The sequence below is a fragment of the Chanos chanos genome, chromosome 3, assembly GCF_902362185.1.
Source record: "Chanos chanos chromosome 3, fChaCha1.1, whole genome shotgun sequence".
NCBI lineage: Eukaryota > Metazoa > Chordata > Actinopteri > Gonorynchiformes > Chanidae > Chanos > Chanos chanos.
In genome coordinates, this window is record NC_044497.1 from 45826857 (window position 1) to 45851753 (window position 24897).

The 24897-nt window shown below is 40.9% G+C and overlaps 2 protein-coding genes across 3 annotated transcripts; one reads left to right on the forward strand and one right to left on the reverse strand.

The window, feature by feature from the left end:
* Nucleotides 1-6718: 6718 nt before the first annotated feature.
* klf4 (Kruppel like factor 4) lies at nt 6719-11192 on the forward strand. The gene is made up of 5 exons (XM_030769031.1): nt 6719-6979; nt 7118-7235; nt 8000-8792; nt 9079-9243; nt 10245-11192. Exons 1-5 carry the CDS (start codon nt 6975-6977, stop codon nt 10418-10420), a joined length of 1257 nt encoding a protein of 418 aa, XP_030624891.1. The 5' UTR covers nt 6719-6974; the 3' UTR covers nt 10421-11192.
* A 4249-nt stretch (nt 11193-15441) lies between these two features.
* rad23b (RAD23 homolog B, nucleotide excision repair protein) lies at nt 15442-24130 on the reverse strand. 2 transcript variants are annotated; one of them, XM_030769161.1, is made up of 11 exons: nt 23947-24130; nt 20558-20639; nt 20061-20140; nt 19625-19830; nt 19122-19135; nt 18769-18807; nt 18110-18237; nt 17783-17918; nt 17114-17244; nt 16391-16543; nt 15442-15890 (listed from the first exon to the last, which is right to left on the reverse strand). In XM_030769161.1, the coding sequence occupies exons 1-11, from the start codon at nt 24010-24012 to the stop codon at nt 15777-15779; spliced, it is 1149 nt and encodes a 382-aa protein (XP_030625021.1). In that variant the 5' UTR covers nt 24013-24130; the 3' UTR covers nt 15442-15776. The 2 variants fall into 2 exon arrangements, with proteins under 2 accessions (XP_030625021.1, XP_030625020.1); XM_030769160.1 differs by lacking the exon at nt 19122-19135 and having other exon boundaries at nt 17114-17241; nt 18769-18824.
* Between the last annotated feature and the right edge of the window lie 767 nt (nt 24131-24897).

The window sequence follows — 24897 nt, forward strand, 5'->3', positions numbered from 1 at the left end:
GGGTGAATGAGGCCCCTTCATCCAAAACCACAGAAATGTTGTACTAGGAGAGAATGAGTTCTACTCCATGTTTCTTTCTCCCAGTTCTAACCCTGGTCAACCACCCATTGCTGACCTACAGTGTGACGTCTCCTCTAGATCTAATGTTGGCAGAGGTGCAAGACTGGGTTTACAGTTTACAGCATATTCAGAGAGTAGCAATTTATAATTTCCAACTCATAAATAAGCATTATGTATGCTACTGAGGATGAACACAGCATTCCACAGCATCTGAATCTCAGCTCATTAGGTAAGAGAAGAAAGAGTTCGTGAGTAGGGACACAAAGACCTCAGTCAAGTAAGCATAGTGAAAACAAACAGCCATCCCTCAAAAACCTGTTCTCTAAAATTCAGTCTACCTATGTGGTCATACAGTTGTCATATAGAACACAATTCATGTTATTAGTTTTGCCAAGGAGTGTATGTTTTCGGTGCGGTTTGTTGGTTTGTTGGTTTGTTGGTTTGTTTGTCTGTTTGTCAGCAGGAATATGGAAGATTACCAGGCCGATTTTCGTGACACTTGGCGGAAGGGTGTAGCGTGGGCCAGGGAAGAACCTATTAAATTTTGGAGCGGATCCGAGTCACGGGGTGGATCCACGTATGACTTTCCACTTTCGTTAACATTGCGCCATAGGGCAAAAATGAGCTAAATTTGTCGCGCATGCGCGAATCCGTCATAATTACACTGAATGGTGAGCCGCGACTACGCATACAAGAAAACATAACAGGCACCTCAAACATCACTGTAGAAACAAATACAGCAGGTGTGTAAGAAATAAGCAATGTCTAAATTAATTTACATATTACATCCTCATAGAAGTGATACATTTTCACTCACATTAAAAATATTTTCACAATATACGTATATCAAGGTTTTGTCTAAAAGGTAATATGTGAAGTGAGGTTAAATACTCTTAAAAAACAAATTGCAAGGCGATGTCAGCACAGTGATTAAAACATTACACCACAGTGCAAACCCCTATGACATCAATGATTCTCTGTCTTTTCACATCCTTAGAGGTGAGATCACAAAAGATCTCAGACACAAACATAAACTCACTGACACACACACACACTTTCTCTCTTGCTCATACACAGCGTGTGAATATGGCCTGGCAAACTCCTTTCCCAGCTTTTTAGAGGTTTCTAATCCTGGAGGGGCCCTCTGACGTCACGTCGGTTCACTTGTCTGCCCATGTGTTGTCCCCCTCTTTCGCTTCCTGTGCACCACCGCAGCTCCAATCCCAGCTGCCCGCGCTGTTTGTTTAGCCCTTAACGCCCAGACGGCTGATTAGTACGGCCGGCCCACTCCTGGGTCCAGACGCTGCCCGTGCTGAGGGGGTTAAATCTGGACAGAGTGAACCAGCAGGCAAGCGGGCTATGTAGCTGAATCACCCTTCCCCCCCCCCCTCTCTCTCTCTCTCTCTTTCTTTCTCTCTCTCTCTCTCTCTTTCTCCCTGCTCCTGCTGTGTGTCTATGACTGGGCCGTCGGGTCACATGACCGGGAAGCGTGGCTCCCGGCCACTTCCCCTCCTGGCTGAAGGGAAACATTGTAGCTGAGGAGGAGGAGTCGGGGGTTTATTACGTGTTGAGTTAAAAATAACTGGCATATTTAAGGCTAGGGAGGAATCCCAGCTCACTCACAGCCAGCTCTGGCTACAGCCCTGCTAGAGCTCTCTCTCCCTCTCCCTCTCCCTCTCTCTCTCTCCATCTCCCACTCTAGTTCTTTCCTTCGGCCTCGCCAGATCGGACGGTGTGATGCAAGGGCCGGGACCCTGCCCGTCCGAACTTGGCTGATGTTCTGTAAACACACTCAGTCCTTACAGAGCAGCACATCCTTCTCTGAATACCTCACTCAGTGCTTTGAAGCTAGCACACTGCCGCAGCTGCCACCACTGCCGTTGTTTTACTTTTAAAACCAGAGGCCTGAGGAGCAGCGTTCACCTGTTATCTGGTTTTATGTATGAATAACATGCTCAGAGATTTTTCCATTGATCAGATTGTTTGTGAAGATGAATCATTAATCTCATCTCTGGGCCAAGAACACTTAACCTTGAACACCTCTTAATCTGAAACTCAAAAGAGAAGGATGGGTTCTCCTGTCTGAGTACAAATTCTTGTTCGTGTTTCAGAAATATTCACTGAGGGTTTAGGACCAGAGTTTTGTAAAGTTGTTTTTTGACAATCCCTTTTCCCAAGCACCTTAAAAATGGAACTGAACTGAATTGAATGCTACTTCATAAGTCCCCCCGAGAAACTCTGTACTGGGAACTTAAAAGTTTGACTTATTTCACATCTCTTTTCCATGTACCAGATATACATGATGTTTCTACTGGCCGTGAGGAGCATACCATCTTTGAACATCAAAATATTGAACTCCATGCTGACTTTTGACAAATGACACCTGGCCTTTAGCTGAACAAACATTTGCTCTCACTACCTTGGATTAAGACTGTGTAACCATACAGAGTGCGCCGAGACACAGATCTTCCAGTCCTGCCAGTCAAACACTAGTAAATAATCACAAGAAAGAACAATGACCTATTCGAAAAAAGTGTCTGAGAGAAGTACTGATATTATTATAAAAGAATAGAGGGAAAAACAAAAGAAGAAGAAGAAGAAGAAGAAGAAGAAGAAGAAGAAGAAGAAGAAGGAGAAGCAGAAGAAGAAGAAGAAGAAGAAGAAGAAGAAGAAGAAGAAGAAGAAGAAGAAACCTTAATTACAAAAAATTGATGTGGAGCTCAGTAACATCGGAGAGAATTAAAATGTGTAGCAGAGGTCTCCAGACTTAGGAGAGGAATGTAAGCTATTTTTTAATTAGTCCACAACATCTGGGAAAGAGCAGTAAGAAACCTCAGTGTCTGGATCATGATTCCCCAAGTCCTGTCAGTTACTGTCATGGTCTGGAGAAGAGAATGATGGAGCCATATCAATCAACCCCTCTCAGTGCACAGACAGATTCATAAATATGAATTAATACAGCGGAAAGCTACTTTTTTCATTTAGGTGTGATTGACTGTGTGTGTGTGTGTGTGTGTGTGTGTGTGTGTGTGTGTGTGTGTGTGTGAAAGAGAGTGACAGGCCAAAAAAGAGGAAAAATTCTGATCACAGGCTCTATGTTATACATTCCTGATGGAGGAGGGGTGGGGATTGAGTGCAGTGGAACCCTGATCAACAGGTAAGCATTCCCTGGAAGCAAAACTACCAGACCAGAGGAAGCTATGAGAGAGCAAGAGAAGAAATCACTCACTCATTCTAAAACAGGTTAAATTTGCATTCCTACTTAGCATATAGGATCAGGGAAATGGCTTTCCGACCTCCGGCATTCCCACAGAACACTGAAGCCAATCAGAGGCCGTTGATGAGATTACAACCTTAACCTACGCTCAGCCAAAAGAGGAGATGCACATCCACCATTTCTGAATAGTGTACAAGACAGTAGTGATAACATTGATTTATCACCAACCTGGAAAGTAAGGAGACTTTTCCAAGAACAACATTCTACAGACACTTTACAGACACTTGTTCACATTACAGCTGATGTCACAGGTAAGTGCGTGAGAGTCTGAATTGTAATATGACCATGCGTACACACACACACACACACACACACATGCAAAATGTGCTGTTTTAGGATTAGACACTTTGTTCAGAATCTGAAATAAAATACAGGTAAAGACATACATTTGCAAACGTGAAATCAGCATTACTGTAATTCATGCACTTTGGAAAATATGACACTCTGAGAAGACTGGTTGAGAGCATTATACAACTGATGTTGCTTTTACAATAACATTACCTCAGTTTTCCGTTTTCCCACATACATAATGCCATGTCGATGATGTTACAAGTGTTTTATGCGTCTATCCATTCGTTTTTGTTTTGTTTTTGCCTTTCATATTTGAACGTAAGATCATAGATCTTTTCGTGTAGTTTGCGACATGAAAGAAGGTTAAGTAGAGCATGACAACACACAACATTATTCAAATTCTTATGTAAACACCTTTCCCCAAACTGAGCAGGTGGTGACGTTTATGTGGCATGGACTGATCGTGTGAAACATTGTAGACATAGCATCAAGTTTAACAGTGCACTCAACAACCACAAAAAAATTACTACTGCTCTTTTTCCTCCTCTCTCTCTCTCTCTCTCTCTCTCACTTTCACTCACTGTCTCTCTCAGGTTCTTTTGTCTGGATAATAACCTGAGTCCTTTGAAGCTCACATACAAAGCCATTGTTTTACATCACAAAGACGATCACTAAGCAATGACCTTCCCCTCACAGTTTTTCTCCCTAACTGGGCCTTGTACAGAATACGTGAAGCACCCCTTAGCTAATTGTGTTCACAAACAAAAATCTTACAAGCAATTCAATTCAACGAAAAGACATTGTGCTTCTGTATATGTCCAAATATGCTGGTAAAATGTGTATGTGTTTGTTTGTTTGTTTGTTTGTATGTGTGTGTATGTGTGTGTGTGCATGTGTGCACGTGTGTGTGTGTGTGTGTGCACATGTGTGCGTGCGTGTGTGTGTGCGCGCGCGTGTGTTGTGTATGTGTGTGTGTGCACGCGTGCGAGTGCTTGCCTCTATGGCAAAGAAGAGAGGTGCATTTCAGGTAGTAAATGAAGTGTCTTTTGTTGACAGTTCTTAACTGACAAGATCCTGATGGAACAGGATTGTTAAAACTGGCTGTTTGTTCATGATACAAAACTTGCTCACTGATACTATTACTGGGAATGAGTTTAGATTAGACTCCATCTCTCTTTAAATACAGTCTAAGCTACTTCAGAAACATTTTCTTGCATGTATAAAACTCGCTATATTCTACATTTTATATGAAGATTTTATATATAAAAATCATTTCTAAGCAGAGACACCATCTGTGGGTGAATGAACGATATTTAAATGTAGCTCCTTTCTGACAATCCAACAACAATTTTATCTCTTTCATCTCTCCCAAGTGAAGAAAGCCTGGAACTTTGGTGTAACTGGTTAATTGTATGTCAGAGACTACTTTTTCATTTTAAATCAGAAATTTAAAAACTGCTGAATAATTGTAATTCTTTAAGAGTGATTTTACACTAAGGGAGAGACTAGAGCATTTACCAGCCCAACTAGGACAACATTTAGCCATTTAACCACAAAGACATTTAGTGTGGGAACAGAGTTCAGCACTAAGGACAGTGTGTGTTTACTGAGTAGCATACAAGACTCTGTAGGGCACATAACAGACAACTCTGGTAATCTCTAATTTCATTCTCTCACTTAGCATGCAATTGAACAGGACCGATAGTGAAGTCATACTGATTCACATTGGACCTTCAATGAACAAGTAGCTTTTCCTCGTTTGTAAAATTCCTTTGGTATGGTATCATAAGTACTAGAAAGCTTACATCCTGGTAATTATTATCCAGTAGAATCCTGATATGAGACATTTTGATCCACAGAGATAAGCTTATGTGAAGAAAAGGGATGAATTTGCAGTGTTTCACTGAATGGTTAACATCATAACAGAAAGTATCTAATCTAGCCTGTGATTACCTCTGTTGTCATAACTTGGTAAGACATTTCTTTACATGATTATTTTAACTGGTTATTTATGTCAGCAGTTCCTTAAATACCTTAAAGTTTATGAAGTTCATAAGATGGAAAGTATTGCCGCATTTCAAAAGGCGAATACATATAAATCGTGGTTATTTGCCGTGCTCTCAGGGAGAGATCTGAGGGCTGACTGACGTTAATAGGAGTGAAGCTATACGGGTAAGCTGTAGTTTTAATAAAAATACAAAGTTGATTCTGCAATTGCATGTCGTTGTTCTGTGCATAAAATCACTCGTACATCACGTAACAAAGCTCTGGGCACACCTAACTGTGTTATGGCTGAGCGCCACGTCTGAGGGCGCTACTTATACAATGTAAACAGAGAGATTACTTGTGACCAGCACTGCACCTACCCAACACACCCCTGGTTAACGGAAGTCGTAAAAGTATTCTACTGACGACTGACATGCATCTAAGTAATGTAGGAAATCATTGATTAAGCTAGTTGATGAGTAGACGTAACTGGAACCTTTTTCGCTCTGAAATGACTGACTGTAGCCTTGACTGCGTGCTCCAATGTCTTAAAAAGTTATGGTAAAAGTTAAAGATGAGTAAGTTATTAATTAGGAACAACCAAGTTAATGGTTATGCCAAGCTACTAGTAGCCAACTCAAGTGACATTATCAAAGAGGTAGAATGTTCATACATCTCAACATAACTCCTAACAATCTTCAGTCATTCTCTTTAAACTAAATTCTAAATAAGTCATAAGTCTGTTATGTCGACAAGATAAAAAAAAAATACGCACAGTGTCATTTTGTGTCTTCTAAATACAGATCTAATTCTTCAACATTAAATGTGAACAAAAAGCAAACACTGCGGCAGGATTGAAGGGCCTGCTTGTTGCTATCCTTCTGTTTGTATGGATACAAACAGCGTTTTTTTTTTTTTCGGCCAGCTGCCAACCTCTTTTTTCTTCTCTCTTTGCCGTCACCACTGAACTCAGATCCTAATGCATGTTTTTTTCTCCTAGTTGCTACGCAACTTAGAGGCGTGGCCGTGACAATCATTTAAGAAGCGGGGAAGCCCTGAGAGCCGTCTACCGTCAGTCTGTTCAAGCTTACAAAGCCGGCCAGTACATGGCCACGGCACTGCTAGAGAGCGGAGGGAATTCCCGGGTGTCGCTGCTCTGCTGATATATAGGCTATATATATTTGCATCAAGTCGCGATTCTCAAAGGGTTATGTTTGCGGCTTCCACGAACATGACACGAAGCTAGGTTTTCATCGCACATCGTGGACCATTAAGACTGGAAACATTGTCATATTTTTACAATACACTTGAAACAGATCTTTTACCAGATTTTTTTCCAAGACATTCATTTTTGTCATTGATGAGGTGCGTTCGTTTTTCGCGACTGGTTGTATTTGTTATTACTTTGCTCTCGCTTCTTAACATTTATTATGGGAGTGGTAGCTTGCTGCAAGAAGCCTGACACGGATTTTCAGTTTGTGTGTGTTTTTTGTGTTCTTTTAGGCACTCTCCAAGTGACTTCGAGATGGCATTAAGCGGCACGCTTTTGCCATCCATATCCACTTTTGCTAACGGCGCCACTGTCAAGAACAAATCAATGGGACCTGGAATAGCCAATTTAGTGAGTATGATGATCAAGCATGGCTAGTGACGCTTATTTAAATCCGGAATAGGCTACGGTAGAGCACATCCAGCATCTCAGGTTTCAGCTCAGTACTATAATGCCTTTATTCATGGTAAATTAGTTGTATGGAAATTCCATCGGTGGAGAGGTTATGTCATCGCTCTCAGTTATTCTGGTAGCAACATTGCCGCACTCCCAACCACCGCTATAGGGGCGTGCACCAGGCACATGCAGCACTGGTGTGTGTGTGTGTGTTTTACGGCTCGTCTACAGATCAAACCGTTGAGCTGATGATAGTTTGCCATGCCATACCATTTTTCTTCTTGCCCTTCAGAATAGTAATTACAGGGACTAAATTTACAGTTCAGCATTAAAATAATCACAAAGATTATGATGTTTTCGTGCATCATTCTCTTCTCCAGATCCTGTGATTTTGGATTAACACAGTTTGTTTTAGGTATTTAACAAGGAGAAACAGATCAATAGAAAGATTCTTTATTCTTATTCAAAAGGAAAACACACATTGAGGAAAATTAATGTAAATTAATATGATTCGATTTTAACAGATTATTTCAGTCCAGGAGGCCTGACAGACATCTTCTCATTCTGGTCAGTTACTTTAGGGATCTACTGGGTGTCCCTAGCAGCACAGTTTCAACATTGACAGACATAGTAACTTTTCATTCATGATTTTTGATATAACAAAGGACATTTATTGCCATTACTGACAAAGTTCTCCTTTTTTTCTCCTCTGGGCTAAGAGGTGGAAGGAGGAGATGTCACATTTGAGGCGACCGTGCGTGCCCTCAGGTGGAACCTGCCCTGACCAGGATTTTCCCCCTGGAATGGCCAGGAATGACTCAGAAGACCTGGATTTGTTGGATTACGATTTTATTCTGTCCAACAGTATGCTCCAACAGCAGCAACAGCAGCAGCAGCAGCAGCAGCAGCAGGAGGCAGCCATGGCCAGCACCTCAAGAACTTTACCTCCTTCTCCTGGATCTTACTCCTACCAGCTCCCTTCCCCTCAGGGCACGGCCGGTGACATGCTCTACAACATCCCTGACATTAATGATGTCTCACCATCAGGGGGTTTTGTCGCAGAGCTAATGAGGCCGGAATTGGACCCTGTTTACCTGCAACCCACCAGCTTACATGGCAAATTTGTGGTCAAGACCACTATGGACATGACAGACTATGGCCAGGGCGTGAACGTCAGTAAAGCTGCCTCAGTTTCGGAACCTTCCTTGCCTTTTCCTTGTCACAGGATAAAACAGGAGAACCCCAGCACGTGCACCATCACTAGACCTGTGGACCTCCACCTCCCTGTCAACTCACGGGCGGGGACTAGCCAGCGACCTCTCCTCGATCCTCATTCGTTCCCCACGGGGAGAGGCATGGGGACCAGTCGCTCTTCCACATCTTCCTTGTCTCCAGACGAGCACCATCCCTCCGGTTCAGTTTTAGGGCATCCTCCACTCCCTGTGCCCCAGGGCTACCACCCCACAGCAGGATACACACCCTTTCCTCAGCCTCCCTCCCTACAATACCCAGGTCAGATGAATCATTTGATTCAATAAAAATGCCAATGTAGGAACTGATTATTTAATAGTTTTTTTGTGCCGTTGTTTAAAAAAATGGTACCAACACACTTTGTCCCATTACACAGTATGATCTGACAATGAAGTTTGATGTTTTAAGTCATTTTCCTGGATGCTGATAATTAAAGCCAACGTTTTGGATTGGACAGGAGCACCATGGTTGAGTTGTTTAAGTGTTACTGAAGAATCACCACGTGTATTGTACTTGGTTGGCTCACACCTGCTCCCTCTGTTTCTAGATCTCATGTCTCCTGCTGAATGTCTACCTGAGGAGCCCAAACCTAAACGAGGCCGGCGCTCCTGGCCCCGGAAACGTATTGCGACTCATACGTGCGACTATGCCGGCTGTGGCAAAACCTACACCAAGAGCTCTCATCTCAAAGCCCACCACAGAACACACACAGGTGAGTGTTTCACTGGTGAAGGTTATGATCATTTTGGCATTTCTGCTCGCAGTGTTTGGAAAAATAAGTGTGGTTATTATCATCCATTTAGAGAAAAAGAATGAAATTTGTCAAAGAATGGGAGTGCTTGCAGTTACTGCAGTTTTACAACAAAGCTGTTCTTAAGGGTTTTAGATCTTGGAGAACTGCTTCTTTTCTGAGTAAATATTTTCAGCACACACCTAGGATAGAAGAGTTTTCTGAGTGAGTGTGAACACGTCTGTCTCTTATTTTCTGTAATTTAGAAATTACAGGGCTATTTAACAAACTGTATGTCTTGTTGCCCTTAGGTTATGATTCATTTTCTGACAACATGAACTCTCCATTGTCATGTTTTTATTTGAGATGTGCTGCGTTCAGCAGCTGATGTTTGAGCTTGAGGTTCCAAAACACCGTCGCATGTCACTAATATGATTTTTACGTCAACTAAGCATAAACAAAAACCCAGACAGCACATTGGGTTGATGCTTTGGTCTTTAGCATTAGTCTGCCACACTGTAGTCATTACAGAGATCTGTCATGCCAGAGAGTACTGGTGGTGTTTGTTCGAAGCTCAGAATTTTTATCCAGCTCTGTTCAGTGTGTGCTGTAATAACAACAACACCTTCACTGCTGCTGACCATGCTTTCCAGCATAATGGCTGTTAGCAGTAAATTACTCTACTGCGTCATTACAGGAAAACTGTGTATGTGTGAGAGAGAGAGGGAGGGAGGCCCAGTTGGCAGGTAGCAGAAATGGCTGTATGAAACAGCAGGTTGATACTAATCCTTCTTCCAATAACAAACCACATGACATGGTTGACTTTTCAATACACAACAGAATAGACAACGCTCTTTTTTTTTTTTTTTTTGGTCTTCTCTTTCTCTCTCTCTTTTTTTCTACAGTGACGAAAATTTTGCTGTATTTTGACTGGAGGGCGAAACCGTAATTGTACTGTGTTTGTATGTGCGTGTATTTTTCAGGAGAGAAGCCTTATCACTGTGACTGGGAGGGTTGCGGCTGGAAGTTTGCCCGTTCCGACGAGCTTACGCGGCACTACAGGAAACACACGGGCCATCGCCCTTTCCAGTGTCAGAAATGCGACCGGGCCTTCTCTCGGTCCGACCACCTGGCCCTGCACATGAAACGCCATTTATGAGACTGGAAAACGTGAAAGAAAGGACAAAAACAACAAAAAAAAAGAGACAAAAATCAATAAGTGAACACACTTGTGACTTTTTTAAAACCACGTGTTGCCTTTGAAAGAGTCAACGAAAGCTTCTTGACAAGCTGTGTCGTCCACGGCTAATGATGCCCCATCAGGGTTGGAATTTTTGGTGTCTGTGTTTATTTTGTTTTTTTTTTAAATGTTTTGTTGATGGTATTGTTGTCTTCCACTGTGCTGGAGATACAACAAGATTCCCACAGATTCCTCTCTGTTCCGTGGGACAGAACTGGAAATCTAATCTTATTCTCTGACAAAACTTGGAGGACCAGGTGCCAAAGTATGACTGGAATTACAACAATATCAGGGAAATACTACAATGAAAAGAGAAACGACATGATAAATACTCAAAGAGGTAAAATAAAAAAAAGGAAGAAAAATATTAAGAGGCCTTTCAACTTGCAACATTCCATTTGTCTTGACATGAAAAAAAAGTCACACTGTTCAAGAGTGTCCTGTAAATCTGTGTTTTGTTTTTGTTTTTGTTTGTTTTTTTAAACTCTTTTAAGCCATTAATTTCAGGTACAAAGTAATTTATGCTTATGTTACACAATGGTGCTCAGTATCTCCAAGTGTATTAAAAGGTACCAAAGATAAGAGCAGATGAGAGAGATCGTCTGTGAGGGTTTTTGGGGACCTTTCTTCCATGTCCTTGACTAATCAGGGGAAAACTTGGCTTCCCATTGGTGATGGCAATCTTCAATGCACTGTGGTTGTAAAGTGCAATAATTTTGATAGCTTCAAAACATTCATATTTTTGTAAGAAAGCAAAGAAAGAATAACTCTGAACAAACCTTTTTGTTTATAGTCAAACTGTAATATAATCTTGTTTTGTACATTTGTAAATAAAATGTTTTCTTAAAGTGTTTGTATTTTATGTATTATTACAAAACTGTATAAACAAAATAAAAGAATAAGTATTTGAAATGAGCTTTGATATACACAGAGGTTTTATTTCGTATGACATTTGGTTTTCAGCAACATTACATCTGTCGCAAGGTGCAAGATACTTTACGGATACAGATATGTGAGTTTTATTAGATTTGAACTCCAGCCTTATTGTGGTTTTCATCACAGATAAGGTAGCCTCTGCTTTGATTACAATATATTGTTTTAATATGCTCCATTTCCTCTTGGCACAAAATATAGCCGGAGTGGCATTCTGATTTGCAGTCACTGACTTCAAATATTTTACTTTTTGCCGGAAAAGGGTTTCTGTCGGAATCTTTAAAGTAGCAAAGGAACATCGTTCAAAATTTTACACCTAGAAGAGTTGCTTATCACTTCATTGCAAAAAAGAATAGAATAGAATGGCTCTGAGGTTTTACAACAGGTAAACTCTCTCACCCTTCCAGTGAATTGCCTCTGTGTGTGTTAAACATTTAGTACAAATGTATGTTGCTTTTCTGTGGAAACACTATGTCACATAATGTAACCTTAGTCAGAAGGACTATTATCAGCCTTTTCTATTTGTTTATTCAGTTGTTTAATTTGAATTTAAGTGCTTCAAGGCCTTAATTCAGCAAGAATATGATTTGAAGTGTTACAAGACAAGTGTCATCATCTAGAGTTCAGTCACTGTTGGTTCCTGAATTGTGGTGGACATTTCTAATCCATGTGAAACACCATTGTAAGCAAAACACATTTAAAATTCATCAATAGCTTAAAGCTGGTTTACACAATTATGCTTTCTCAAATAATGGTGGATACTGCCTAAGGCAGTTAGACAATGTTTCCGCCAAAAAAAGGATGTTCAAAAAATGCTCTTCTAACATGTCCTGTTGCCATGGAGGCTTTCTTTCACCTGTCAGGGAGAAGAATTGGAAGGTAAGTCAAACCACTAGCCACTGTTCATCTGGGACATCAAATCTGGGGTTACCTCTTTAACGGGTATTGCTGATACAAGGCCTTGATTTTTCACGTAATGGGCTAACTCAACTGGATCCAAATATTTTGGAGACTGTTCAAAACAAGGCTTATTTGCTTGCCTTTTGATTTCTGTTTTATCAGTTAACATGCCAAAATATGCTCATTAAAAGACTGTAATCTACTCAAGGTCTACTGATACTCGTGCCCAAACCCACAGCTTTTAATTGATTTCAAACTTTAGCCCATTTTTTAAACTGGAGCAGACCCCCAGATGAGAACAAAGTATGGTTTTTGATATAATCTAGGCCAGCTTGTATTTTATTATCAGAAAACAGCACTGACAACTTTGAAAAAAAGTTTTTCTTCTAAAACCCTCAACTCAAGAACTGCTTGACAGAATTGCACACATTTTAAAGGAACGTGTACAATTCACATGTGAATTCCAATTAAAACATTACTTCGAGGAGAAGCACAAAGACAGCGCAATAATTATTTTCTTTTGTTTTTTGTTCAAGTGGTTTTAATTCCATTCCAAATAGAGCATTCAGACAATCAAGGTGGCTTCTTGCTTGACTAAATATGAAAGTCATTAAGACACATTTGAAATACTGCCCATGCTTTTCTTCACCCTCATGATAATCAAGAGTCTTACAAAAATATTTGTTCATTAGCATTTCCTTTTTTTTGGTCTACAATACAAGATATGCTGTTGTCGGTTGGGGTGTAATAAATTTAAGCTTCTTTAATCATTAACGGCCGTGCTTTATGAGCAATATTACGGTCAACACTGCCATCTGCAGGTCATAGCAAGAAGTACAAAGAGCTCCTCTTGAACTGTACTGTGAGGAAGCAGTACATATTTGAACTTTGACGCAGAGCATGTGTACAGTGGTACACATGTTTAGTATAAATGTGACTACATGCTGTGTTTAAACACTGATTAAGGTATGGATCTTTAAAGGCATTTTAACTGTTTATCCATGGTTGATGAAAAAAAAAATAACAACGAAGATTGACTTATATTTCGAAGTATAAGAGAAAAAGATGTTTCAAAGTTCACCCTTTCATTTGTGAGTTTCAAAAGCATCATGAGATCTTACAGTTTTTGAAGGAGGCCAGTTATTTGACATCAAAACTACAAGTATGCCAGTAACGAAGATGGCAAAATGATTTAATGTGCCTGATAAATTGTGTTTAAAAAAATCCTAAGGAATATGCTAAGGAAGACCTGTGTTAAAAAAAAGGGGAACAGTGGTCCCTATAAATCACAAGCTTCACAAAGCTGCCCAGATTACCACTCAAACACTGAATTTGTAACTGAGTCCAGTGTGCATCTGTGTATAATCTGGAGACATAAGCAGAAAAAAGTGGATTTCTGATCAGAGGAAGAAAGTAATATGGACCCTCCTAATATGGATCCTTCTATGGACTTTGATTTGGACAGAGACACAGGAGGCCTTCAACCCACACTGGTTGTTCCCAACTGTTAAACATGGTGATAAACATGGTGTGTAATGGTACAACCAGCCATCATGTGGGAGTCCCTGGGTTTGATTAGAAAGTTTAATTACCTTTGCAATTAAGTCTGAGGAGTAGGAAGCCATTTTAGGTGACCCAGCGCAACCTATGACATAAGCTTTGTTTCATGATGTTCCCATACTCCATGGCAAATAATGCCAAATGGATACACACTGTCAAACAGACTCATGAATGGTTTCATGAAAACCAGGATGAAGTAAAAAAGAAAAACTTTCATGGACACCCCAATCACCAGTTCTAAACATCATCAAAGCTATGGGATGTTCTGGAACTCATTCTATGGAGCAGATTTCCAACTCTATCATCGGTTTGGGAAATGGAGGTTTTTCCATCTTCAAGAGTGGTCCAATATACCTTGAGAAACAGTTGAAAACTAGTTTTACAGTACTCCAGGGCCTAAAGCTGCCCGAAGCCAAAAACTTCCCTGGCTCCTTATTACTTAATACATATTCATGCTTATACATTTCCATTATTTGGCCCACTCATTGTACAGGCACGTTCTTGTGGACAGCATATGTACCCAAGCTGCCAAAACACGTTTGTGTTGTGACATGGAAAGACAGCAAACAGGGCATTTGACAACAAACACTGTGGTGTATTCAAAGACATGGATATGCATTTTTATGCAGAAATTTTCAAAGTGCCAGAGATATGGAGTCTCAGAAAGTTCTCATAGCACAATACGCTTTAGCTATTTTATTGACAGTAGCACCACATGCCACGTCTTCAAGTTTATCAACTGGACCTTCAAACCCGAACTACAAGGCATTCATATAGGGACTCTAAATATGTCAAGTCTGCGTTTCATACCGCAGACTGAAATATAAAAAGCTGTCTGCAGTATCACAAATAGGATATGGCTCACAACGTTAACAATAAATAAAGGATTGGTCATTTGTTACGTTGAAAAGTTTTATTTCTCTGTAAAAATGACAGCAAATGTGTGTGATATTAACTGTCAACACTAGTATCATTTATGTAAGCCATATACATGCCTTTAAAGGTCTCGGAACAAGAATGGATTTCATTCTTCAAATGGAAAAGAGAATATGTCAGTAAATACACGATATTGTACACATGGCCTTGCAGGTTTGATTTGGGTGTATTGCATGCACTACACAGAGGAGCTGATGTCTGAAGTTCAATCAAAACAAAAGCAGAAACGGTAACATAACACGTGTTGCTTGTTTAAAAATTTTTTACTGTCATTTAAAACTGTAGTTTAAAGTAATTGGGATCCCTATACTGGTGAATCAGAGAGAGAGAGAGAGAGAGAGAGAGAGAGAGAGCGAGCAAGTGAAAAGGAGAGAAAAGAAAGATTAAGTCATTAAACAGGAACATTGAAGTAGGCTATAATGCCATTAAACAAAAACTTCCCAATCATATCTGTCAGCTAAATCAAAGTGGGAAATATTCATTCGGTGATCAACCCATATTCACCAATATTCATTTTCTTATGATGCAAAAAAAAACAAAACAAAAAAAAAAAACAAAAAAAAGAATCATGTTTGTCTGAGCTAAAAGATAAAAAAAAAAAAAAAAAAAAAAAAGAGAACAGGTGGAGGTGGCAGAGTCAATATCTGATGAAGCGAGTTGGGGGGAGTTTGTTGTTGTGTTTTTTTTTTTTGTTTTTTTTTTGTTTTGTTTTGTTTTTTACTTAATTTCCCATCTGAGTTGAAACAGTAAACTCTCCTGCACAATAATGCTGCTGCTCTTGATGCTGCGGTTGCTGACCATCCAGTGTTACCAAGCAGTCGTATCTGTCGTAAAAATTTTGCAGAACATGAAGGCCTGTGTTTATTTTTTTTCTTCCCAATATGATCAATTGAAAAAAAAAAGCAGGAGAAAAAAAAAATATAGATCAAAATCACTATGACTCCCTTTAATCATCATCAAAGTTCTGTTGTAAAAGGAAGTTTGCAGCCAAGTTCTCGTTCTTCTCACAGGCAAAGTAAGCCTGTATAACAAGTCCTTCGGGGAATCCTAGGGCTTTTAGCTGCATGGAGAGAGAGAGAGAGAGAGAGAGAGAGAGAGAGAGAGAGAGAGAGAGAGAGAGAGAGAGAGAGAGAGAGAGAGAGAGAGAGAAGGGAAGAGAGTGTGAGTGGCAGGGAAGAAAGGTGGGAATCCACTAAAGACTGCCTCACACATCTCAGAATGACACATCCTCTGCCAAAACCAAAAACAACAGACACCATCAGACTCATTTTCATGAGGTAACATTGGTAACATAAGGTAACAACAGTCTTGACCTGGTCTCCTGTATTATTCTAAATCTGAAGTTACTCCCAAAATTAGTCATCCAAACCAAGGAGCAACACACATATTTCAGCCCTCACTCAGCTATGAGTCAGATGCATCATTCCTATCTTATTCCCAAATCCTCTGGTCTCAAGTCAGTTACAAGAGATATTTTTCCCTAAACGCTGGTTCAGATATTGTTAAGCACTGAGGACCTTGACTCGCTGCAATTCAGCGACCACGAGCACAATCTCTTACCCTCTCAATGGCTTCCTTTTCCTGGGGTGTGACCTGAATATAGTTCATCTGCCCACCTCCAGCTTCTGCCACACCCCCACCACCTCCCTGCCCCGCCTCCTGGGCAGGCTCGTTAAGCATCTGGATGAACTGCTCCTGGTGGCTGCTGATTTGCTGTAGGACGAGAGCGTTGGGTCATGAATGGTCATCTATTTCTGTGAATCCTTTTTTTCTGTTTCTACTTGCATCCCGAAACAGCTGGTTGGAGTGTTAAAAGCAGCAACAGTTAACTGCAGTGAGAAACAGATGACATAACTTCCAGGAAAAGAATGTATGAATGTGATGGGGGAGTTTTGTGGAAAACTTAAAAAAGATTTAAAAGAAAAAAAACACACACACACACACACACACACACACACACACACAGGTTCTCACACCTTATTACATGTGTGTACTGTGCTTGCTTTACTAGACTTGCAAAGACCAGGTGTAGAAATGTGAGAAAAATTTGGGGTAAAAAAACAACAACAACAAAAAATCATACAAGTGAGGACATTTTGGGTGTCTTCACTTGTATAGACACCTTTCTGAGATGGCTTTCAAAAAGTGCCTGCTACTTTGAACAGAAAAATGACCAAACAAGTCTTGATACTGGTGAGGCTTAGCCCTCTTTTGCTGAAGTGATATGGAAGTCCACGGATGATCCTTTTTTTTTTTTTTTTGAGGTGGCGGTTGTGTATGTACCTGCAGTAGCTGAGGGTTCTCTCGGCCAATCTGCTGTAGTAGGGCTGGAAGCAGAGAGGGGTTCTGCTGAATTATCTGCCTCATCTGCAGGAACTGTGGCTGATTCCTCAGAAAATCCAGCGGGTTGGCTACTCAGAAACATGTAGGCAGATACAAGGAAAGAGAGGATGATGAGATGTTGGGAACAGATAGGGTCATAGCTAGGCTAGAGCTGTGGGAGCCACATCAAAATTCCATTGCGTTTTTCTGAATGTTAATCTGCATCTTCAGAATTCTAGCAGCAAACACATCCTAATTTGCCTTTTCAGATAATTCAAAAACCAGAAAGGAGTCATATGTTTAAAAACAAAAACAAAAACAACAACTAAAAAAAAAACCCATCTGATTGCAAAGTGGAACTGTGTATGATTTGTTTGTTTGTGTGTGTGTGCGCGAACCTCGTGTGGTACACTGCAGTTTAGGGGCTAAGCCTTAGTGTGTTAATAGTAGCCTAATAGTGGTAGGTTGTAGTGTTGGATCTGCATGCATGTGTACATTAACCCCCAGTAGAAAGTTGTGCACTCAGGCTGTGCGTGCATAACCCCCAGCAGAAGCCTGCAGTGGCAGGGCTGTGTGTACTCTAGACTCTGGCAGAACTTTGTGCTATAGAAGCTGTGTGATTGTACTAACCCCCAGCAGAAGGTTGCTGTGTTGGGGCTGTGCTGGTAGGGGAGGACAGGCCTCCGGCGGAGCCAGCTGGAGTTCCTCCTGCTGCCGGAGCCCCAGGGTCTGAACCTGCCTGACCCTCACTCTCCGCAGGGATACCCTGAGAGAGAGAGAGAGAGAGTGAGAGGTAGAAGGGAGAGAATTATTGAGAGAGACAGGCTAAAAATACTAGTCATTAGGCAAACTGTATTCATCAAGCCCCTTTATAACAAGATTAGCAACTTAGCGTGTGCAAACAAGCTCTCTTTAAATGCCAATTGTGACATTTTTCGCCTCCGCTCCCTCTCTTACCGTGAGCAGGTACTCCACGGCACGGTCGGGGTTGTTGAAGCTGGCTCTGAGTGCTGCCACCACCTGCTCTCTCTCATAGCCCATCAACATGATCTCAGTCACCATGTTCTCATACGACTGACCCGTCACTGCAGTGGAGGGACAGCGCAGGCAAGACAGACAGGTCGCAGAGAAAGATGAAAAAAGTGAGGTGGTTTCATGGACAGAAAATTGTGTGTGTGAGAAAGAGCGAGAGAGAGAGAGAGAAAGAGTGATTGAAATAAAATTAAACATAGATGGAAAGACAACAAAGGGAATGGACCATTTATCAACAAAGGACCGTTTCAACTTCTGCGGTGAAATTGGGAATTAAAACCACCCCCCCTAACCCAAAGAGACCATTAATTACACCAATGAACAAATCATAATCAACCATTTACCCGTTATTCTTCACAAGCACATTTTAAAACGTCTTGATAGGTCAATATGACCACATTTGGATAGGTCAGTAATTCTTTAACACATAAGGTGAAACAGTCGAAGCTGCAGCTCTGACGTGGGCTGGTTGAGAACACGCGCGCGAATGTCCGGAGCCCTGCGCCTTAACTTTCAAGTGGCTTCTATTACCAGGTAATTAAGACAGCCGTGGAGAAGATAAAAAAACAAGAGAGAAGAATTACCCAGGGCAGAAGTTGCCTCGTCAAATATGTTTACATTTGCTGAGGGGGCAGAAGAACTGCAAAAAAAAGAAAAGGAAAAGACACAAAATGAGTAACACTCGGCACAGCAGGACATATGGAATACTGTTCAACATAATCAATTACAGCTGGTGAGTATTTCCGCTCGGCCCACGTCACTAGCGGCAGTATGCGGCACGAGGACGTGTTTCAACACTCAATGGCAGGTAATACTCTGGCATGGTTGCGTTGTACAGTATTTTGAAAGTCAATGAAGAGGACCGTGTTTACATGGTAACTTAAAACACACAAGCTTGGGGTAGAACGCGTTAACAGCCAAATTCCATCACAGTAACGGAGACTCCAAACACTGTTTCTGTTTGTGTTACTATAACCCTCCAACCATCTGCTGCTCTAACACAATATAGCAACTAGCCTACGACAAAAAAAAAGAAAAACAAAAAAAACCCCACCTCTGTTATTAAACCCAAGCCAAAACCATGATTCTCAAGTTCTACACAGGCTGTTTATTTCAAGCATGATCAACAATACGGATCAAGCATGTCATTGAACAAGTAATTTCCCCTGGGTACAAAGCACAGGAAGACCGTCTGACAGTCTAAAGCTTGTAAAGTCCTTAAAACATATAAAACTTACTTGGAGACCAATGGCGAAACAAACACAAACACGTGCCCTGCCGTAAAGACTGAATTAGTAACTCAAAAGACCACAGCACGAGCTCTGCTTTCCCACGTGGCCATTTGGCACAAGCCTGTCATAATGGAAAGGATGAAGACTGACATCCAGGGCCGCCTCTGCTAGTCTCAGCCCAAGCCCTGAGGGGAGAACCTGACTGTACCTGGCAGGTGTAGAAGTGGGGGCTGTACTCGTGGGGGGTTTCTCCTCTGCCGGTTTGTCCTCCTTTGCGGCACTTTCGGGGGTGGCGTCGGCTGCCGACGAGGCTGCGGAGGGGGCGGTTGGAGCTGTAGTGCTGGAGGAAGCGCTGCTTGTTGTCGTGGCAGCAGAAGTCTGGGCAGCAGCAGCAGCAGCGGGGGCCGCTTTAGGCTGTTGCCAGGAAAGAGCATCACCGAGAAAAGGAATTACATTTACTGATGATTCCTAATGCAACCAATCCTTCAGATGGATAAGAAAACCCAAAAGAAAAACAGATACTGTTAAAAAGAAAATGTAATAATAGATGTCCCTTTTGGGGAGGACGGCTAAAAGAGCCTGAAAAAAAAACCCCCAAAAAAACCCCAGAGAGGTTCTTTGATGTCAGAAACTTAATCCTTTACCTTTGTCACCATAACCACCACAAAGTTCTTCTCGTCTATTTTATATTCCTTGAGTGCTGTGTCATCATTAAGGATTTTGCCTGTGAGCAAAAAGATAATTAAAAGAAATTATATGCAATTTAGAAGCAAGCACAAGTACCTACAGCTCCTCATTCAAGGTGACACCTGTAATTCTTGTGTATCTTTTTACAGTCAGACAGACACTTTTTCACTATCACTACACTGGAAGAATGGAAGATCAGTGTCTGATAACTCCCGACACAAAGAATCAACGTTATTACTGCATTCATGTCACTCTATGGAAAAACTTGTGACGACAAAATTTCATTCTTTGGGAGGCTTTCTTATTCATGAACACCACAGCTGACGGACACAACCGGACGACTAAAATCACAGACAGACCATTTAAAACCCATATCATGCAATACTAACCGGATCTTATCAAAATGCCACTGAAAATGGACAGGGAAGGAAGGGAGAGGGAAAGCCAGCGGTACCTGCATATATCAACTTCTGCCCAGCGACAGGAAAACTGTCTTTCCCCTTCTCATTCTCTATCTTTTCCTTTAAGGCCTTTACCTGTAAAAGTGAGACAACAATCAGCACTGAAGATGACATAAAACCAAGTTCAAACAAAACTCAATAAAGATAATGTGCTGTGACAACGTGAGTACAAACCTTGAAAGCATTTGTCTCTTACATATTTGCACACAGATGAGCGCTATTTGTTTCGATGCTATCACCAGATGACGATTACCCTACTCAACAAATGGCACGGGAAAGTGGTCTGCAATTATTTATTCAACAAAAATCTTCTGAAATGATTTGAAATGTAATTTGCTGGAGTTAAAAAAAAAAAAGAAAGAAAGAAAAGAAAAGAAAAGAAAAGAAAGTGCACTTCTGGCTTCACTAGTTGATGTTGCCTCCTTTGGCAAAAAGAACATTTTTCTTGTAACTAGCTATAAGTCTCATATCAACTGGGAGGAATTTTGGCTCAATTGTCCACACACAACTGCTTCAACTGCTCAGTGTTTGAAGGCCTGCATGTGGAGCTCAATCAAATTCTCAGCACCCCCCGTCTAAACAGAGTTTGAACAGGATTTAGATCTAGGCTTTGACTTGACCATTCCAAAAGTCTTAATTTCTTCTTTTTGGTCCATTTTGTTGTGGATTTGCTGCAGAGGTCTGGTTTACCATCCCGTAGTAAGACCCATATGGTATATCTGGTATACTCTGCAGCTCTGTGTAATGCATGGTTGAGTCAATAACACCAAATTGCCCAAGCCCAAAGGGAACAAAAAACCCGCAAAAAACGGCGCACGGTTGGTTCAGGGTTCTGCCATTCAAACCTTTGGGTTTAAACTAAACATTACTTCTGGTAAAGCGCCAAAATAGCTTCTCCTTTGACTCATTTGTCTAAGCGTACCGTTCTTGTTTTGTCTCCCTCCTTTCTTTTTTTGAGAGCAGAGGCTTCTTCCTTCCTGACCCTACATGAAGACCACGTTTGTGCAGTTTCTGTCCAACAGCAGGTTCTTCCACACTGACATCAATGACAGCCTGACAAGCCTGTAGATTCTCTATTACTGACCTGTGCTTCTTTCCATCGACACATGGTCTGAATTTGGTCAAACAGCCTGCCTTTGGCAGATTCCTTGTGATCTGGATTTTTTTTTTTTTTTCTGTTTGTACAGGACTCAGTGTGCAGAGGAATAACTGATGTGAAATCAATCTGAAATGGCTCTGTATACACTCTTAAGACATATGGGCATCAACAACCTTTACAGGATCTCCACTTATTCTGACCTGACTGGTCACCACAGACCTGACCAAGTTTTTGAATATATCTTTCTGATCTGTGGTTGATTTTATGGCGTAATAATATTGCAAAATTTTCTTTTTAAATTTAAGACATACTAAATAGCATTGAAATGAAGTCCAGCTATCCATATGTCCAAATATTTAGCCAAAGCGTTTCAGGTAATACACACACTAACGATTTTACTTCCAATTCTAAAATAACAGCACTTAAAAATGTGCAACAGATATCAAAGACTCGGCAGGATTTCAGGGGAATAAAACTGTCTTTTTAAAGTATCGGAGTGGTGAAAGAGAATCTTAAGATAGTACAGAGGAACACATCTTTCAACCAAGGCCACAGAGCCAGTCCTCTCCCATGTGCGCTCTCCTTTTCTGGTCTCAATTCACTTTAACCCAAAATGGTTGTGTAAAACTGTATTAGTCGAAATGTCAGGGCTAGAGTATTAAGAGTTCTGTATTAGGAATGTATGTGTTCTTTCAGAGGGGGTTCTGTGACCATGGAATATTCCATGTGCTGCAATCATGGTGGCATCAACACCTCATTCATCGATCTATTCAACAACACTGCAAATTATCAACAGAAAATCTTTATTGGGCATGACACTAGCTAAAGGGGGTAATGAGTTTTTCTAATCAATCCAATTCGAGAGGTATGAAATGTCATTTTTGGATGCTAAAGATGTTATTTACTTATAGTTTCTTTTGCAAGGGGAGTTTCAGAGAAGAGAAATGCACCTACTTCTTGGTCAGATTCCATTTACATGCTCATATGTCTCTCAAACACATTTTGCCGTAAACATGGTAAGCCTGGTCTCAGTCTGGAGGGTGGAGGTAAGTCTATTTCCTATTTAAACGAGGGAAACCCCCAGACTAAAAACTTGAATCATGGTTGTTTGCTGAGGTACAAGATGACGTCTTAAACCACTGCACTGTTCAATCACTAGAGAGATGTGCTTCCCTAAAATGAAAATTGTCCTTGACTAAGTATAGAATGAAGGATCAAATTCAACCTATTAATTCGGACCGAACTATCAACTGATACTGATTCAGGTTAGTGATGGGTCAGGCAAACGGTGACACTACTCCACGTGGAACGCAGGCAATGGATCCTACGTGTGGAATCACTATAAAGTGAAATAAAAGCGTGCTTTTCATGCCTGCAAAACTGTTTGACGTTGTCCCGTCAAACCTATATGCACACAAGATATAACTGAATAATCAGCTAAAAAACAAAGTGGTATTACCCTTAAATTATTACAAGATTCTGAGCTGTTACAACCCCCCGAATGCCCCTTATCAAAATACCCTTGCAACTAATAACTTTGTAAGTAATCTACCAACGACAGATACAGATTTACGCTTGTGAATCATTACTCACAAAACTTATAACTAGTCTGCAAGATTCTTACTGAGCTTAAAAGAACTTGATTATTTAAATGTTCATAACTTGTGAACGGTTAGTCTGAGAAGACCGTATGGCTAAGGTGGCTAGTTAGCGTTAGGTTTACCTGAACAGCTAGACGGCGAGCTAAACCAAATGTCATCTAGTTAAGGCTAATTACCTCGCTTCAGGTACATATTGTGTAATATCTTGTGACAAAAAAAATTAAAGTTAGACTTACTTTTGTTAACACGAAACTACGCTACAGAAGATCTAGGTTGAGATATAGAAACTTACTCAAATAGCAACCTGCCTAAAGCTAGCATGAAAGTGCTGATCACTCTACGTTAGCATAGCTATCTTTGCTACTCAGTTAAACCTAGGCTAACTTGACGCTAGCTAGCAAAACCTAACACATTGACTCCAACTTCTGTACAGGTTAGCACAGCTAGCAAAGCAGCTAGCATTATCTTCTTAATTTCCCCTGTCAGAATAATTAAATAAAGCTTGTTTACACAAACTAATGTTAAAAGTTTGTTAAAGTGTGTTGCTTTTTTCGGAGTCAAAATATGATAAAGTTAATTATCTAATCTAGTTACATTAGTCAAAAATGTGGACAAGCTATTCAACAAATATTAGCTAGCCAACTTTGCCAGCCTTTTAGTGAGCCCTCCACCCCCTTCTCACCGTCTCCTCTGCGTCAATGTCGATTTTAAACGTCTGCTGTTGGAGGGTTTTCAGTGTGATCTGCATTTTCGCGTTGAGCTACTTCACAAGTCTAAAGCGACTGGTTCTCCCTCGGTTCTTTCACAAGCTCTGGGATGTATGGGATTCTTGGCTATTTTCGCTAGCTCATCACAGCCTATCTGCCGCCATTACGCTTTCGCTATTTTCAGCGCATAAACAAACCAGCCTCTCAAAAAACATGTACGCATGCGCTACGTAAAGACAGGTCAATGCGACTGCGCAAGTGAAACACGGTTCCTACTGGGAATAGAAGTTCTTCAAGTTGTCTGTATCGTACATGCTACGTACATATGGCAAAGTTAATTTAACGAGCATCAATTACAACTGCGTTTTAGCACATATTTACGATTGTTTTGGGTTTTCAGACAGGAAAATTAGACCGCTTTGTCACAGCTACAAAGTTACCAATGACAATTAATTTAATGTTGAGAAAAAAAACTCATATGTCCTGCAGTCCACATAACCATACACCAACACAGAGGACGTAAAAACTATAGCAATACGGTCTAACTCTTAACGAACTATTATGGATAACTAGATGCAAATTACTCACCTACTAAATCTACTGATAGGTTGTTGACTCTGAATTCTGCCATATAAACATATCTGCCATATTAACCCCCCCCCCCAGTAAACACAAACCCATCATACTCTATCACCAATATACTTCAGATGATTGGAACTGCATATGTTTGTCCCCGTGGCACCTTGTAACTACATGCCACCCTTTCAGTTGATCTTCCTCTAACCCTCAATCTGTATGTGCGACAGATCAGCTTCCTCAGGCAAACAGCACAATGAGTGAAAAGGCGACAGATGTACAAACAATAGGGGGCACTGCCTGGAGGGGGACTACTGCTTCTCAGTCTGCTTAAAAGATTCTCCCTCCCG